Source organism: Plasmodium vinckei (assembly GCF_900681995.1).
Source record: "Plasmodium vinckei vinckei genome assembly, chromosome: PVVCY_10".
In the NCBI taxonomy this organism is placed as follows: domain Eukaryota; phylum Apicomplexa; class Aconoidasida; order Haemosporida; family Plasmodiidae; genus Plasmodium; species Plasmodium vinckei.
The window spans coordinates 566,323-585,641 of record NC_051302.1 but is presented as its reverse complement, the minus strand read 5'-3'; the positions used below and the strand labels follow the sequence as shown (position 1 = coordinate 585,641).

Here is a 19,319-nt window from a genome sequence, read left to right as displayed (position 1 = left end):
TAAAATAATTTTTAAAATATAGATTTTACCTTGTCATTCTTTGTGTGTCAATTGTGTCAGACATTTTTTAATGGCTAGTTGTATATATTATAAAATTATTATTAGAGATTAATGTGTAGGTTTATTCTCTTATATGAATAGCTGTTAATATATATTTAAATGGAAATATTTTTAATAACTATAAAAACGTAAAATGAAATCATATTAAAAATGTGAATATATCTTATTAAAATTAGTATGATAATCATTCAAATAAAAATTATATTTTTTATTTTCTTATTAATATCGTCTTATAATGAAATACATTTGTTCGCTATAATTAGCTCAAAAAAAAAAAATAAAAGGTGTAATATAGGTGAATTAAAGCAAACAATACAGACAATATTTTTGTTATTAACCAAGGAGGTAAATATTTCTTTCATTGTCTTTGCAAAAAAATATATTTAAAAGAAAAAAATTCTATATATAATAAAACATAACTTTTTAAAAGACACAATTTTATTAATTAAAAAAACATAATAATATATGTATGTATTTACAGAGCATATACGGTATGCGGGAAATAGTGAATAAAACAAATTTTAATTCGATGTCTTTATTTATCCTAGTCTTAGATCTTTATATTTATATACATGTGAATATGTCTATATATGAACCATGTTTTTGTAATTGTAACAATATGCATGCATAGGGGTATGGTTATTTCAAATTGTCGTATTTTATTATTATCGATTTTGTCTATTTTTTTATATTTTTATAAAATATTTTTTGTTCTTTATAATAAAATACAATAAATTATATGTTATATCGTAATATTTAAGGAATATCTAAAAAATGGAAAATATGGCTTCGTGTAGTTTATCTATAGAAAAAAGATATGACCATTTGAAATCGTTTTCAAATAATATTGGAGGGTTAGTACTCGAATTAAAAGATTTAATAAAAGTTCATGAAATATTAATTTATAAAGAGAAACTAAAAACTTCGGAAAAGGATAGAATTAAAAAACACCAAGATGATTTGCTAGTCCTCAAGCAAGGTAATATTCATAATGTATTATATATGTATGTGTATTATAAATGTTTCTTTTATATAACTATACACAAGATAACCCTGAAATATATGAGCATAAACCCTTTTAAAAATATATTTTAGAACTAGAAATTATAAAAAAAGAAAATGTAAAAATGGATGAACAGTTAAAATATTACAAAAGAATTGATGGCTCTATTAATAGTCAAATAAATAATGTATCAGAAAATATCCAAAAAGTGAAATTAAATATAAATATGGAACACAAAAAGTAACATAATAATTCTTAATACAATGGTGAACGTGTATATGTATTTGCATGTGTTTATTTATTTTTAAAATTGAATGAAAAAAAGGAATACATGTAAGTCTATGAACTAAATAAATATTCAAATTTTAACTTTTCCAAGGAAAATGGAAATGACAAAAAATATTAACGAAATAAAAAATGTAAGGAATAAAAAAAATAATAACAATTCAAAACAGCAGACATTAATTGGTGTGTTTGCTCGATTTGCCGCAATTTTATGGATACATCCATAAATATGCCTAAATGTATGTTCTTTTCTATATATGATATTCCATTTTTTTAGAAATATAGCAAAACTTTAAAACAAAAGCAATTGGTGAATGAAAAATCGTCACATCTTGTAAAAAATGCTATTGGAAAAACAGAACCTTCTAAAGAAGTTAATAAAGAAAAATGTAAGGATATTTCTAAGGAAACTCGATATAAGAACATCAATCAAATATTCAATGCCCCCAAAGCTGAGGACAATAACATAAAAAAAAATAATGAGGTATATTCAAAAAAGCATAATTATATTTTTACATATAATTTGCATGCATATTTTATGTAGTAATATATTATAAATACAGATTTATTTTCTTTTTTAGGCTGCTCAAATGTCTAAAGAAGCAAAGATATAGTTAATATATATTCGAAAAAAGAAATATGTGTATCTCCATCCATACCCTTTTTAAGCATAATTTTTAATAATTTAAGAAACAAATATTAGGAAGTAATATAAAAAGAAGCCCCCTCATCTAATTACCCCAACATATTATACATATATAATGAGTTACATGCTATATAGACTTCGGAGGATAATACCTTCGCTTCCCTCCATTTTTACATCGTTATTAATTAAAATTTGTAAAAACCAAAGAAAATTTTATTATATCATAATTTTCTGTGTTACAAATGTCACTATAAAAATGGTGACTATTCTTTTTGCAAGGCTTGGCCAATTTTTCTATAACTACAAAATGACAAAACTTATATTGTGTTATAGTCTATATTTCAATATGAATTTATGTGTTTTAAAAAAAATAAATATATACATTTGTGTAATAATTTAATGTATTCCCTCTTCCTATAGAACATAATGTATGGTCAGTTATTTGTTCATGGATATTCTTTACAAAAATAAAAATATAAAAAATGATGCTAAGAAAATGGTAACTAAAACATGATTGAAAAAAAAACAAAATGAAGCATTTTCCAATAAAAATATTTTACCCCGAATAAAAATTCGGTTTCTTTAATTGTATTTATAATTTTTTTTTTAAATCAAAAAATGGCATGTGCTAAGAAGAGAAAAGGAATTTGAAACATTAATTGCGTCATATATAATTTTAATTATGTTTGAATTATTTGAGCATCAAAATATGCTTACTAAATAATGTGATTGTAATTGTAATTTTATATGTAAGCATATAGATAATTCCTAGTAATATTTTTGTTTCCTTTTTCAATATATTGGCTATAATTGACATGAAAAAATATATATAACAAATTATGGGAGAAGAAAAAGAATATATAGATTGTTCTAATCTTATTTATAGTAATGTAGAAGGTATGTTTTCCTCTTGACAGTAAAGTGAACATATTGAAAGAAAAAGAAAACAAAATGAGAAACTGCATGTCGTTTTTGTGTATATATGCGAACAATTTTATGGATATATAAACTATCATACACACATATATAATAGTGATACCTAATAAAATGCATCATTTTTATTCTTTTATATTTAGGCTTGGAAGAAAATGAAGAAATTAAAGTAGAAAATTTTGTATGTGAAAAGCATATGTGCTCTCGAGAAATAGGAAATGAAAAATTAGATACAGGAGTAAACCCTGAAAAAAGAATAACGATAGAAGAATGTGAAAAAAAAGGATATTTAACAAAAAAATTAGACTTAAATCATATTATAATAATAATGGACTCTTTATTATTACAACAAATAAAGCTTCTTAAGGGAAGCCATCCTTTTTTATCGGTCCTAAATTGCTACTATTTACATAACTCAAATATAATTCCTTGTAATAATGATTCCTATTTTTTTGAAAAACATTATTGGGAATGGATTAACAAATTCTGTGCTGATAAAATATATATTGATATTTTTAAAACTTCAAACAATGATTTTATAATGTTTATGGAGAACGAAAAGAAATCACCAACGCTACCAAAGGATGGTGAAGGAAATATAGATGAAACCGATAATAAAAATAAAATTGGCAATAATAGAAATGATAATGAAAATTGGGGGGATGAAAAATATAAATCAATATGTAAAGAAAATTATATAAAGGATAACATATTTATTTTTTTTCAACTTTTTTTAATTTGTTACTGTTCTAGTACTGAAATAATTGATAAAATTTTAGCAGACAATGAATTAATACATAGTGATGATTATAAAAGTGGTATGTTCAAAATAAGTGAGACATTAATTTATATGTGCCGAAAAAAACGTTCATACATTTTGAAAAATATAGTTCTTATAAAACGATGTTTTAACAAATTTCTGATAAAATTTGAAGAAATAAAAAACGCGAAATTATCTAAAAAAGGGAAAAATTCAAAGAAAGGAAATACATCAATAGATGAAAATGAGAAATTAATTTATATGATTTTAAAAAGGGTTAAATTTATTGTATATTTTGTTTCTATACTAAGCAAAATAGCATTTGAAACATCTGATACAAATTTTGAAACAGTAAAAGATGATTGTACCCAAATCTTAAAATGCATACATGATATAAATAAAGACGCAAATTTTTTAAATAATATTTTTGATGATAATAAAAATATTATTCCAAAATATTTTAATAACTTTTTTTTAATGAATAAATTAAACAATATCTCAAAGAATGATACAAACATATGTGTGAAAGGGGTTTATGACTTTTATGAGCATATAAATACTAATATAGAGTATATAGTAAAAAATTTCGAGTACATAAATCCTAAGTCTATTTTTTTAGATATTGTTAATATTATTCATTATATAAAATATTATTCAAACAGCAATGATATTTTAACAAAATCGATAGCAAGAATTGTTTTATATCAAATTATGAACATGTCAAAGACCCGTTTTGATGGAGTGGAATATAATTTATTAATCCGCCAAATAAATAAAGGTGGAAATCCACAGGAAATGAATAAGTCAATTGAAAATATGAACAAGGATGAAAATCTAAATAAATGTAAGAATGATGATATTTTTGAAAAGAGAGAAGTTAATGACGAAATGGGATTAACTGAAGGGGGTGTATCATATGGAGAATGGAACAATCTCATGAAAGATGAAGAGAAAAAAAATGAAGGAAATATTAAGAATGATGTAGTCAAATTATCTAAAGTTTCTTCTGAAATTTGCAAAGAACCGTGTGTAGAAAACGAACACGAAGAAAACGGAGAAATGTTTGATATTCACGATCCTGATGTTATTAAAAAATATTATACGATGTTTTTAAATAAATATATAAAAGAAGAAAGTAAATATCCATATTATAAAAATATGAATAAAGAATTAGAAAATAATATTAAAGATAATATATTTGTTAATTTTTTTCTAAATGTATATTTTAGTGACACATACGCAATATTAGAAACTATAGAGGAAACTAGTCATCCAAAAAAGATAACCAATGCAAATTTTTATGTAAAAAATATAATTTTTAATGATTTACAATTTTTTGGATTTTCACCATCATTGATAATTCTATTTATAAATTTTGTTAATATCCATGAAATATTTTTTATGAGAATTGAAGAAATGCTAAAAATAGACAAAGCGCTGAATTATAAAGGTTGTGATAAATATAAAAAATATTTAAAAGAAGTATTTAATGCAAAATGGTTAAAAATATTTGAACTTAAATTACGATATTATTTTCCTTATTTAATAAATTATATGGAAAAAGATATATCCTCTATAGAGTTACTAATTTTACTCGACGAGTTTATTGACAACCTTGAAATGGGGCCATCAGAAAATTCATATGAGATAAGTGAAAATAAGGATAATATTAAAGTTGATAATTTGAATAAAGACAATACAATTTCAATTAATAATAATATATATGATAAGGGTGTAGATATGAATAGTGTAACAAAAAACCGACTAAAATTTTTGATAATGTGTAAAATATTTAATTTATTTTTTGATTATGCTCAAATAATTGTATCAAAAATATTAAATTATTCCTTTTTGTTAGGCTCTAGAGAGCATACAAAGTTAATGAACTTTCATAAAGATATACATATATTATACACCTTAATGAGAATAACAATTTGTTATTTTACATTATACAATATGAAAAAAGAAGTGGACAGTATAGAAAATTATTTTAATTCACTTGTTAATAATATATTAATTGATTATAACTGTTTAAGTATTTATATAAATTTAAATTCAGGTCAAGAATATGCCTTTACATACTATGCTTTATCTATGTGTTACAAAGAATTATTAAATACTTTACAAAAACATAATGTTTCAAAAAATAATTCTGAACAGATTAGTAAAATATCTGTTTATTCATTATATTATTATATATTGCATTTATATTCGGATTTTTTGATGATATATTTTATTTACATTTCTTATACTAATAAAAATGTGGAGAAAATTGAACATAATTCATATGATATGAAATATAAGGATTGGAATTTTTGTTGTCCAGATGTTTGCAAAATTGATTTTAATGATTTTCAAAAAAATAAATATCTACTTATTAATTCTTTATTAAAAAAGGAATTAAATATTGAATACACCGATAAGAATGAAATTATTATAGGGGCTAAAAAAGGAATCAAGAACATTGAGCAAATCAAAAAAAATTACAGTCTTTCTGAAGAACTTGTTCAAAAATATACAGAATTAGTAGATATTAATAATCCTTTTATAGATTTTAAATTTAATATATTTAACACAAAATATAAAGACATAGATATAGATTCATATTTTAAACAATTTATTCATAACATAAATAAATGTATAAAGGAATGTCTCTACAATAATAATAGCAAATATAACTATATTAATATGTATTTAAATGCCTACTCTTCAAATATGAAGAAATCTTACAAGAATATTCCTCCTTTTTGTATCGAAAATATTTCTTCTTTTTTAAACCCTCAATATGAAGTGGTGAGTAATCATCCCTACTTTTTAAGTGTTCGCCAAAAAATAAAAAAATAAAAATGGGCCAAAACGATACAATATAAAATATTATCATTTTCTAAATACGTGGATATTTGTGATCATATTTGAATAATTTGCTTATTTCTCATTTTTGTAATTTATATACATGATTTATTTGTATTATTTCAAATTTTTTTATCACATTTTTATTTTTCTCTTAATTTTTTTTCATTTTACTGCTATCATAAACATAACGAAATTCTAATGTTTGACTTTAAAGTATATTTATCACTTTGTTATTATTACTATTTTGTTCTTTATCAAATTAGGGGATGAAACCATGGAACCTTCCCCATGATATGCCAAATTACTTATGCTAGTCTTACATGCATAAGGTAAAAAGATATATAGACGCATGAACAAATAAATGTAAAAATATATATTAACTTTTGTTTTGTAATAAACCCACTATATACGAAACAATAAAATGTAATACGTAAAAGAGTTCATTAGATATGTAACTGCTTAAATAGTGAATATCACAGAAAAAGTAAAAAATGGGATATCTATGTATGTGTATATAATTTGGTACGAATTTAAATCTCATTTATGTGACACATATAAAATGAAAAGAATGAGAATAAAATATTTGAGATCAAATATTCCCTAAATAATTGATAATATCATTATTTTTTCTAAATTAATTTCAAAAGAACAATAATTGCTTAATGAGACGACGCCCTAATTATTCGTTTTCAAATTGGCTGCATTGGGATTGATTACTATCATCTTCTTTTATATTAAGATATTCATATTTTAATTGGTTCATTATTTTCGAGAGTTCTTTAAATTCTTTGTATAGTAAATTTATATTTTTTTTAATATTTTTTACGATATCATTATTATCTTGATTATTTATTGTTGTCTCATTATCGTGGGAAACAATTATATATCTTTCCAACTTTTTATTTAACATTTTAAGTTTTTTCATTTCACGTTTTTTTAATAATAACTTATACAGTTTGAATAAGTAAAAATAGGATGGTAATTTTCGGAAATATTTTATCTTCAGTTCTATAAGTATGAAATAAAACTTGGACAAATGAATTCGGGTTTTTAATAAGTCATTGCTAAAAAAAGAAAACAACTTTTTCCGTTCCTCAGTTGAAACTACATAAAAAAAAGAAAAATGCGTACATTAAGGATAACTGAATCAAACATAAAATTTGTTAAAATCTTATGAAATAATAAAATAAAACGGAATACGAAAATGTAAATATTTAAAAAAACACAAATTGATGAAGCTATTCGTTTTTTTTTTCCACAGAGTGCTCCATTCTGTTGTTCTTATATTACTGTATAATTTTTTAGGTTCATTTTTTGTCTTTTGTTTTCCCTTTTTTTTTCTTTTTATAATTTGTTCTTTTTCAATATCGTCGCAAGAGAATGTGAATGAATAATCTAATGAAGGCATTTCACGATTAACTAGATCATAACTAGACGTTGAATTTCTTATAAAACGAATTTTATTTTTTTTTATTTGTTCAGTTTGATAACAATTGCCCTTTCTTTTTGGGTGCCATTGAATCATATTATTAATATCTAATACTTGATTTAATGATTCAAATATTTTATCATTTTTGTCTAGTTCATCAATAAATTTCCCAATATTAACTGAAATTTTAAAAATAAACTCAAAAAGGGTATCCGGAATATATGTAAAAGTTACATGCTTTAAAAATATGTCTAGCATCTCATTGTATATTTCTATTGCAAACATTCTATGCTCATTCTTTATTCTTCCATAAATTGAAAGGTTAGTATTTTTTAGTAAAAAGTTGGATAAATCTGTCTTTTGACTTCTAGACACCATTTCATTGTAGCAATTGCCATAATTTTCTTCTTCTATATTTTCAAAACTTCGCACCTTTACCATTTTGCTCTTTTCATTATATTCAGATTCATATGTGCATATTGCTCGATTTTCGAATTTATTTAATTCAGAGTGCTGTGAAAAATTAATTCTTATAAATTTCTTGATAAAATTTTGAACTATCACATAAATATTTACTCGATTCCTTTCCATTGAAATTTTATCCGGAAGTATGACGGCTAGTTGACGTGAGCATTTATCATAACAAACTTGAGGTTCTTGTTTTTTTTTTGTTTCTACAATCTGAATTAGTACTTTAACGCATGAATTAATAAAGGGAACTTTGGAAATATTTGGTGTTGGTCTAATATTACTTATGCATTCATAAAATAAACAGATTAGTAATTTTATGAAAAAAATAGCATGAAGAAGAATTATGAAGAAAAAAACCAAAAAATTAGTAAATTCATTTAAATTCACATGCATTAAAACGGATATAATCATAATAGTAGATACCCAAATATATAAACTAAAATTTTCTAGTTTGTTTAATATAAAAAATTTCCTTTTATCAAAAGGCTGAAAAATAAAATGTATACATAAGGAAAAAATAGCAATAAAAGTTATAATTAATAATTTATATATGTTGTTTTTATCTGAAGGAAAAACAATAACAGTAGTTACAAAAAGAATAGTTATTTTACGAATAAAAACAACAACTTCCCAATACCATCTATTAGGTAAATATCCATTATGTAAAAATCCATATTTTATGCGAATATTTTCATGAAATAAATTGTGTCTATTGTTATATAATATAAAAAAGGCTAAAAAAGGTATGCCTAAAGCCCATAAAACAGTTCCAGATATACCTAATATAAAAAATTTTAAATAATCGTGGGTTTTAAAATTACACTGAACGCTACTACTGCTATTTAGTATATACTTTGAAAAATTTTTTGTATATTGGATATAACTACAATCAAATAATTGAAGCATTCTCAAAGATGTTTTTGCATGAATTAGAAATAAAAAAGTAGTATAAATTGGTATCATATCCTCAAAAAATGTTGATATATTATCAGACATTGTGCTATCAGGAAGGTTTATATATCGTAGTATCATGATAAATCTTTCTTTTTTGTAATTTGTTTCCAAAGACTTAACCAAAAAAAGAAGATTTTCATTTTTTGCAGTTTCTAATAAATATAATTTATTATTTATCTCCTCTTTTTGAACAATGGTATAAATTTTTAATATTACATATAGTATAGCAGTCAAGGTTAACATTAAAAATATAGGTATTAGAAAAAAAAATAGACTTGTATAAAAAAAGGAATCATTATATGTCAAATTAAAATAATATCTTAATAGGCAATCTATACTTAATAATTTTTTTTTCTGTTTTCCGCTAGTTAGTATATTGGCCATTTTATTATATACATCATAAGCATATGATGGCAAATTCAAATATGTATCTTCTAAAATATTTACAATGAGCATACTAGAAACATAGTTAACTGCAATCTTTATAATAATAGAATGAATAGATCTTCTATAAAATCCAGAGGAAATATTTAAGTAGGAAATAATTATAATAATGAAGCAAAAAATTATATATATAAGAATTAATAATATTATATTTGTAATATTGTTGGGGCATTTTATGCATTTTGACTTTGTGAAACTATTGGTATAACCTTTTTTACATTCAATACACAAATAATTATCCATAGTAATGTGGCATTTATTTTTTCCTAAGCATGAATCACTTATTGGGCATTTTATAAATCTCCATTCACTTACATCTATAATATTTATTATACTTTCATCTAAATAGTATCCTTTTTTAGATTCGGGTTTTACATGATCATCTGGTCTTATTTTATTTACATTTTCTATATCTAATTTTATTTTTTTCATTGCATTCGGATATAATCCGCCATTGCAAGTAGCACCTTCTAAACATTCTAAACACATATCTTTACTATAAAAAAATCCTTCTTTACAAAAGCAATGATTAGGATATATTGAGCCTTTAATACTTGTAGACTTAGAAGGGCATGAAATACAGTTTTTAACATCGCCAACAAAATTTTTAAATGTGCCTTCTGGGCATGGTTTACATATTTTTATATTCTTCAAAACATTTTTATCTTCTAAATAATAACCTTTTTTACATTTACAATCATCAAAATTTTGAGATGAATCAACCCCCAATGGGATTACTGTATTTTGTTGGCAATTTATTAATTTCTGATGTTTTATATATATTAAGTTTGTTGAGCTTTTATAAAAAAGGTTAGCTAGTATATTTTCGTCGGTATCATTGTTTTGGTTTCCTTCACTTAATAGTGTCAACTGGGGACTAATATTTGCAATAATTTTGTTTCCTATACTTTTAGCCACTTCAATTTTCTTGATTTTATTGCGCGTTTTTGGCGTTTTCAATTGTCTTTCTTTGGTTGCTATAATCCCTAAACGATTGTATATATGACGTGGCTTTATTTCTCTATCAGGTTTTGCTTTTCTTATGCTTTGAATAGTGTTTCCCCAAATTTCGCTATTCTTTTCCATCATACTAATATGAGAAATATCTGAAATTAAGCCTTTATTAATATATTCATTAATAATTGTATTTATAAAACTTTTTTTGGCGGATAGTTCATTTAAAAGTCCGATATATTTTTTAATAAGATTAATAATTTCATCATATATAATCGTTTCTATTTGATATATTTTTTCCCCTTCACAATATAATTTATTAAACCAACAAGGTTTACACTCTTTTTTATCTGTATAATATCCCATAGTACATAAGCAAAAAAATATATCAGCGTTGTTGAAGTCTTTTAATGTCGTCGAGTTTTTAGGGCACTCGTTGCATTGCTCATTTGATATATTGGTTTTATAACTTGATTGTGGGCATTTAATGCACACTGAAGTTGTGTTTTTTGTTTGAAGTTTAATTTTATTTTTTGCATTTTCGTAGGATTTTATGACACCTGCAATGATAGAAAAAATTTTATTTATACACAAAATATTTATATGAAGCATGAAGTGGCATTTTTTAAGTCAAATCATGTAAATCTGTTTCTCTTTTATCTATATATTATTTGTTTGTTTGAATTCCCCACATTTTTTGATGCTTACCATTCACAGTGTAATGATTCGCCATTACAGTTTTCACAGTATAGCCTGATTCGCACACACAATTGGATATATCATATGAACCCTTATAAATTGTGGTATAATTTTTTGGGCATTTTATTGGGGGATTTAATTTCGTTGTCATATCCTTTTCAGAACAATAATACCCATATGGACATTCTACGCATGAATATGACATTTTATCGTAAAAAAAACCCTTATCACATATACAGTTATGTATTGAGGTCGCTCCAGTTTGCAATGTTATACTATTAGCAGGACAAGGAATAGCTAAATCATTTGATGTTGTATCTTTATAAAAATTTAAAGGGGCTTTTTTACAATGATTACTTATATTATAAAAATCCTGAAAATTTTTTTCATATCCTTTTATGCATAAACAGTCTTTAAATGAAAAGTTATCTTCATATGGTTGTAAGGTTACAGAATAATTTGGACAAATAACAGCATCACCAGCATATTGCGATATATTATGTTTATCATTTTTTACTGATTTACCAACGCAAAAATGATTTGGTAAGCATTCAGAGCAATGTTTTTTTTGATCTTTGTAATAACCTTTATGACACGAATTGCAATTTTCTATATATTCAGAACCAAATGTTGTAGTTGTTGAATTCCCTGGGCATTTAATGCATTTATCAGAAGACGCTTTATTTTTATAAAATCCTAAATTACATTCCATACATATATTATTGTTATTAACTATTTTTAATAGATCTGGATATTTTGTTATAAAAATATTATAATAATGATAATCTCTTGATGTGGTATTTTTTATTTTGTTCATATCAATCGGTTCGTATCCTTCTTTACATAAACAGCTATCTAAAGACTCAAAATCAGTTCTGTTATTTTGTAGTGTTACATTATGTATTGGACATTTTTTATAATTGTTGTCATTTCTAGGGCAATAATGATTATTTAAGCATTTTATACATTTTTCATTATCTTTTTTATCATGATGTAAATAATAGCCTCCGTTACAAAAACATTGACTTGGCTGGATACCTTTTTTATCTAATACAAAATGTGAAGCATTTTCTATGCATATAGTTCCTTTACACAGTTCATTTGAGATAGTATCTTTGTATTCTCCATAAGAGCATGGTGAGCATATAAAATTACGTGGGTTATTAGGATCTTTTATATATTCATATCCTAAATCACATAGACAATTTGTTTCAAATTTTTCTTTTTCAGCTAAAGTAGTTCGATTCTTTCCGCAAGCTATACATTTGCTATAATTTCCGTTATTTTTTTTTATCTCATCTAAATTGTTGTAATATCCTTTTTCACAGGGATGGCATTTATTATGTTTATGATAATGCCCATCTTCACATACAATATTAAACTCTATTTCAGTTCTATAAGTATGAAATAGCCCATGCATAACAACTATCATATTGACGATGTCTTTTTGTATATTAATACTTTCATTACCATCTTCGCTAAGAATTATTCCGATGACACCTTTTCCTTTATCAATAAACAATGCATCCTTCCTCGATTTATTTTTTTTATAATGTATGCTAAAATATTTGATTTGAACTTTATCACCTTCAATTATGGGTACCATCGTTATTTTTTCATTGTAAATATACCAGGGTTTGTAATTATATTTAATTTTTGTAACAATTAAATTTTCATGAGCAAAAGAAGTTATTGCATTTGTTTCATATGGTGATTTAGTTATATATGAATTAATAAAAGTTGTATCGTGAAAATTATAAGTAAATAAGGATATAATATTATAATTATATATATGCTCATTTTTTATATATTTATAATAACTAATATTTTCTTTATAACGATTTGTAAAATATATGTGTATTTTATTGGAATCTTTATTAGAAATATAAATGACATAGTCATTTAACTTTCCGGTAATAACCATATCGTTAGAAACATCAGATAATATTTCTGTATTTTCTTCATCATATCTATATATATACTTTACTTCAATATTGTAAATTTGGCTTTTAATTTGATTTTCAAGAAAATTGTTCGATCCTGTTCTTTGTTTATGTGTATCCTTTAAGCTGGTTAGACTTGGATTATTTATATTGTTGCTTTTTGTTACTAAATTATTAGAACTAAATAAAAGGTCAATCCAAAGAATTTTATGATATTTATATAAAACAAAACATGTTAATTTTTTATCACCTTTATCACATTTTATTTTAATAGGTACTCCGTATACGTGTATATTAAAATTGTTTTTGGAGACCTGTATATTATCTAAATTGCTATTTAATATAGAGATACTATTATTTTTAAACAATAATAAAAAAAAATGTTCATTATTAAAGGTAAATGTGATAATATCAGATACGTCAGCCATTTTTACATAAAGGATGCTTTTTACACTTTTAAGGATGAAAAAATCTATTGTTTCATATTTATTAATCATTAAGGTATCTTTGCTGAATGTATATATATTTGCCACGATATCTGACTTTCTTTCGATTTTTGGAGAATTTAATTTAGGATTCAAAGTAGGTGTGATGTTTACCGTTTTTGTATTAGATGTAGAATCTATATTGCCAAAAGTGTCACCATTCTTAACATCAGAAGTAGACCCATCCTTTTGATTTTTTAGAAATATAAAAGAATATTTTGGGGAATGTATATCATATTTAGTCAAAAAAAATGGCGTCAAACTTTGCGAGGAAATCAACCATAAAGATGCAAAGTTGTCATTTTGATGAGACCATAAAGATAGTATTTTAGTTTTATGACTTACAAAATCTACATTTCTAAAATTAAAAAATGTATTTAGAACATCAAAATCTTTATCATTTCGTATATAATTATTGTGTATACTTGTTGGTATAGTATATATATAAAAGGGGTGTGCAAATTCTATATAATAAACCAAATGAAAAGAGGAATATATGAATAGACAATTCGTTTTAAATTCTTGAGTATCACTAATTTGTTGACATAAATAATTGACTGAATCCTTTTTTTTATTTAACATGTTTTTAAATGTAAAAAAAAAAAAATCATTTTTTTTTTCAAAAAAATATAATTGATGTTTATTATGATTGTAATTGTTGTAAGAAAAAAGAGGATTAATCATATTTTTAAATCTACTAACGTGCTTTTCGTAGGTTAATGGGATAATCTTTGCATTATTTAAATGCTCACTGGACTGTGAGCAGGGATTGGGGCTGATTGAAAATAAATTATTATAAATTGGGTACAAAGAATCTTTGATGTATATTATATTTTCATAAATAAAATTATCATTGTTATTACTATTTTTATTTATTAAAATGTATTTATCTCTTGAATTATATAAACCAGTATATATTATTTTCCCTATATAGGAAAAATATATCTCCTGATTTTTATTGTGCTTAATGCATATTATATTACTACCCTTTTGTAAATTTTTAATCTGCTGAATGGTTATGTCTTTAAGCATCTCATTTATTTTTCGGTTGATATATTCTTTATTATTTTCAATGTGTGTATTTAGGAGTATGCCATATTTGTCAATTTCGCCGATAGGTTTTTGCTTGTATTTTTTCTCATTAAAGTTAGTTATCAAACTTTTTAAATCATAAGCTATGTTGCCATATTCGTAAATGTAGGATTTTTTTTTGTTTGGATCTAAAGGGGGATTAATTTTTTGGGCCATATGGTTCATACTTATATTTAATATATTTTCCGAAAGCATATGTGTTTTGTTTTCTAAAGCTGATAGTCTATCACATTGATATGAGTAATCTGCATTAAAGATATATAACTCTTTATTTTTTATCGCCTCATTATACATATCAATGAATATTGGGTTCCTTTCATTTAGGTATAAAACATTAGAGCGTGTATTAGTAAATTTGTTCACAAAATTTATTATTCCAATTTGTGTATAATATTTTTTATTATTACAGCTTAAGACTTCTGATTCATAATAATCTTTAGAGCATGCACAAATATATAAAATATCATTATTACGTAAATAACTTATTGTATAGCGATATGGTTTTAGAAATACAATTGTCAAAGCTATTTCGTTATCAATTTCATGATATTTATAGAGTTCATATTTTTTTTCAGCACTAAAATTAAAACGATTATTATAATTTAATGGATTAGTGCAACTATAATCAGAAATTCGTATATCAAAATCAGAAACATTTTTCATTGTTAGATCAAAAACAAAATCCTCCTGGTGTGAATAAGTAATATTGTTGACAGTTAATATACTTTCTTTAACTTTACAAAATTCTCTATAAATAAAATCTTTAAAACGAACGAAGCAGTATATGGTTTTTTTATCTTCAAAATTTCGACAGAAATTATGTTTTATATCTTTTTGTTCATTTATTTGTATTGTATTTATCGTATTCCATGGCAAGCATATTTTTCCCGAAATAGAACGATTCTGACAACCTAAATAGTTTGCACCGTTTTCTATAATACCCTCATCGCATGTATTATTCATTGTATCGTCAAATTTTTCTTTATCAATGATTTTAAACTCTTCTATAAAAGATAAATAACTAGAATTTATAAATCCGTGGCATTCTATTACAGTTGTAATATCACTTATACAATATTTGCCAATTACATTAATATCTATAGCATTATTTGGTATACAATAATATATAGATGCATTAATTCTGAACAATTTATTTTTACCACACAAATTATTTAATTTTTTTTGAATACTTGAAACAATACAAGTTATTATTTTATTATTTGATATAAAATTTTGAGGTATTTGCTCATGAAGTTTTAATTGTATAGGACTTTTGCACATTACAAAATTTCCACAATTGTCTAGGCATGCATAGTTATTAATATTAATAAACGATTTCGAACCTTTATAGCACCAGCATCCTCCTGGTTTACTATTACATCTAGCTATTCGTGGATAACAGTATTGTGCCAGTAAAATCTGTAACGAGCTATATAACTCTATATAATTTGTATATAATAAGAAATTCAACTTTCTTGCAAATTTAAACATAGTAACCTGATATTTAGCTCTCTTTGTATCCTCATGCACATTTTCACTCTTTGTAGTAATTTTTTTTCCATGTTTTATTTTTTTAGGATAATTTAACGTTTTTTCACTTTCATATTTATTTTCAATAAATTGGTTATTCTTAATCAAATCAGATAATACCCTTTTTGAAAAGAATTCATATTGTTTATTTTTTGCATATGCTTTTTTAAATGGATTCTTCAATTTGATTATTTCACATTTTTTCCTGGAAGTAAATGCATCAAATAGCCAGCTTATTATAATGATACTGGTATATTTCACCAGCATATTTGTCTATATATTTTACTGTTATATAATATATATACAGTTCTAAAAAAAGAAAATAAATTAATACCTTATAAAAATGCATACATATGTATAATACATACTATTCTTTGTTTATGGATGCGATATTTTTGATAAGAATGGTAAGAGAGGGGGGGGAAATATATCAGATAAAAATTATTAATATTTATTATTTCATACAATTTTGGCAAAATATTATTATTTAACCATGATAGGTGTAAGCATATGGTTAAGAAATAATACGAAATAAATGAGAACTGTCTATATACCCAAATATGTACATAATATATATATGTGCATGTGTGCATTTAAAGGGCACGATGAAATAATGACTGACAACTTTTGGTTTATTATATTAACATGATTTAAATAGGGGAACAAGATATCATAATATTTTTTATGATTCTAACATGCTTTTAATATATCCTTATATGCAGCACTAAAAGTAAACAATTGTTTAAAATTGTCCTATTGTTAGGGTGTTTTAAAATATGCTTTTTTTCAACAACCTTTTATTCATAAAATAAAAGTTATAGTATATTTATATTTCTATATACTTATACATATACATTCTAAAAATGTGTATCGTCTTTTGTTTTAGCATTTTTGTTATTAATGATGTTGATGGAATTATTGATAGTTTTTTGTGAAAAAAAAAAAAATTGAAAAATAAAAAAACATTTAATATGTAACTGTTTATTATTTGTAACGCGTGTTACAATTAAATATTATTTGCAAAGAATAAGACAAATTATATGATATGTTGTTTTTTCATATAAAATTAATGAAATTAAAAAAAACGGAAAAACAATAACAAAAATAAAAGCATTTGTGTTTGTCTTAATATTGGCAACACTAATCATAATTAATATAATCGTCGATTTGGAACGTTACAACCTTTTATTTTATCTTTAAATTGTATGTATTAATAATTTATATTTTTAACCTTTTTATGTATTTATCACAATTTGATATTCTTAATTTATGAAGCTTTCATTATTAAATTCATTTGTGCTGAAATCTTTTATTTCGTTATGTTCTACATTTTTATTTTCACAATCATTATTTTTATTTTCATTTTCCTCTTTGCATACACTTAGTAGATTATTAATAAAATTTTCCGAAAGAGAAGAACAACTTTCTGGCTTTTGGAAAATAAGCTCATTATTATTTTTTGTAATTACAATATTTTGACTACATATATTATATATTTTTTGAATGTTTTCATTTTGTTTGTCCAATATATTAAATATATTTTGAACATAATCATATGCCTTATTTTCTTCATAAATAACTTTATTAAGCATTTGAATATATTTTTCTATTTCTTTTATATGCTCTTTAATATAATTTAATGTTTCAATTAAAATGACATTTGGTTTCCCAGATCTAAGGTGTACAATATCTTTTATTTTTTGTAATCTGCTATTTATATTAGTACATAATTCTTCACACCTTGATGAGCAATTAAGACTTATGCTTTTACTAGGACTTTCACTTTCCTTTTCATGTTTTTTTTCACTTTCGAATGTTTCATTGCATAGTGTTTTAATATTTTCGTTTATAAATTTATGGCATATTTTTTCTGTCATATTTTTTAATATTTTTATTAATAATATTCATAAATATAATGATTTTAAAGCATTTCTATTCTGAAAAGGAGTTTTTTTTGTTTCTTGGTAGTCTTTTGCGGATTGTTTGCTTTATATTTTTCCTTTTTATTTTGTTTATTTCTGGCAACTTATATTGTCCTTGAGAATATAATACACTCTATATATGGATTTTACTTTGTTAAAGACCAAACTTTAAGTGTTGGTATTTTTGTTTATATCTTATAACTTTGTGTTATATTATTTACACACACATTCGAAAGAAAATTAATCTAATACCACTATTTAACTTAAGTGGGCGTGCATGTCAACTTTATATATATTTTTTTTATTTATTTGGCTAGCGTTTAAACAAAAAATTGTATCCAAAAATAAAAACGCTAGAAATAATATAACAAATTAAAATGATAGTATAAATGTATAGCTATGCAAGTTGAATAAAATTGTATTTTTAATTTAAGTTCAAAAATTTTTAAGCATATTTGTATTTAAAATGCACAATATGTGTATACACTTTTCGTTATATGCATATTATTTGATATCAATGCAAGGCATATTTTTTTCCAAATTTCAAACAGAAAAATATCTTGATAATTCACCAAGTCAATTTTTTTTTTAATTAAATTGATGACACATTAAATAAAATGAAAAAAAAACATTTCTTTAATATAAAAAAAATATATATTATATTTTTAACATTTAGTATAATAGGAGTAAATATGTGTGAATTGCCGATTTTCATAAAGGGGAAAAATGTGTAACCTTCTGTATATATATGTGTTATTTAAGGTAGTTAATGCTTCGTAAAAATCGGAAATATTGTAGGATAGTAAAATATCATACATTTTGATTGACTTAATATATTCATGAAAATTTGGGATAT

The 19,319-nt window shown here is 23.6% G+C and overlaps 4 protein-coding genes across 4 annotated transcripts; 2 read left to right on the top strand and 2 right to left on the bottom strand.

The window, feature by feature from the left end:
* Positions 1-834: 834 nt before the first annotated feature.
* On the top strand, positions 835-1,962 carry PVVCY_1001440 (conserved Plasmodium protein, unknown function; the record flags this gene model as incomplete). The annotated part of the gene is made up of 5 exons (XM_008625598.2): positions 835-1,039; positions 1,156-1,303; positions 1,443-1,482; positions 1,626-1,832; positions 1,930-1,962. 5 exons carry the CDS (start codon positions 835-837, stop codon positions 1,960-1,962), a joined length of 633 nt encoding a protein of 210 aa, XP_008623820.2.
* Positions 1,963-2,833: 871 nt separating this feature from the next.
* On the top strand, positions 2,834-6,531 carry PVVCY_1001430 (conserved Plasmodium protein, unknown function; the record flags this gene model as incomplete). The annotated part of the gene is made up of 2 exons (XM_008625596.1): positions 2,834-2,891; positions 3,071-6,531. 2 exons carry the CDS (start codon positions 2,834-2,836, stop codon positions 6,529-6,531), a joined length of 3,519 nt encoding a protein of 1,172 aa, XP_008623818.1.
* Positions 6,532-7,219: 688 nt separating this feature from the next.
* Positions 7,220-16,808, bottom strand: PVVCY_1001420 (cysteine repeat modular protein 1, putative; the record flags this gene model as incomplete). The annotated part of the gene is made up of 3 exons (XM_008625595.1): positions 7,220-7,644; positions 7,831-11,352; positions 11,501-16,808. 3 exons carry the CDS (start codon positions 16,806-16,808, stop codon positions 7,220-7,222), a joined length of 9,255 nt encoding a protein of 3,084 aa, XP_008623817.1.
* Positions 16,809-17,803: 995 nt separating this feature from the next.
* Positions 17,804-18,418, bottom strand: PVVCY_1001410 (conserved Plasmodium protein, unknown function; the record flags this gene model as incomplete). The annotated part of the gene is made up of 1 exon (XM_008625594.1): positions 17,804-18,418. One exon carries the CDS (start codon positions 18,416-18,418, stop codon positions 17,804-17,806), a length of 615 nt encoding a protein of 204 aa, XP_008623816.1.
* Between the last annotated feature and the right edge of the window lie 901 nt (positions 18,419-19,319).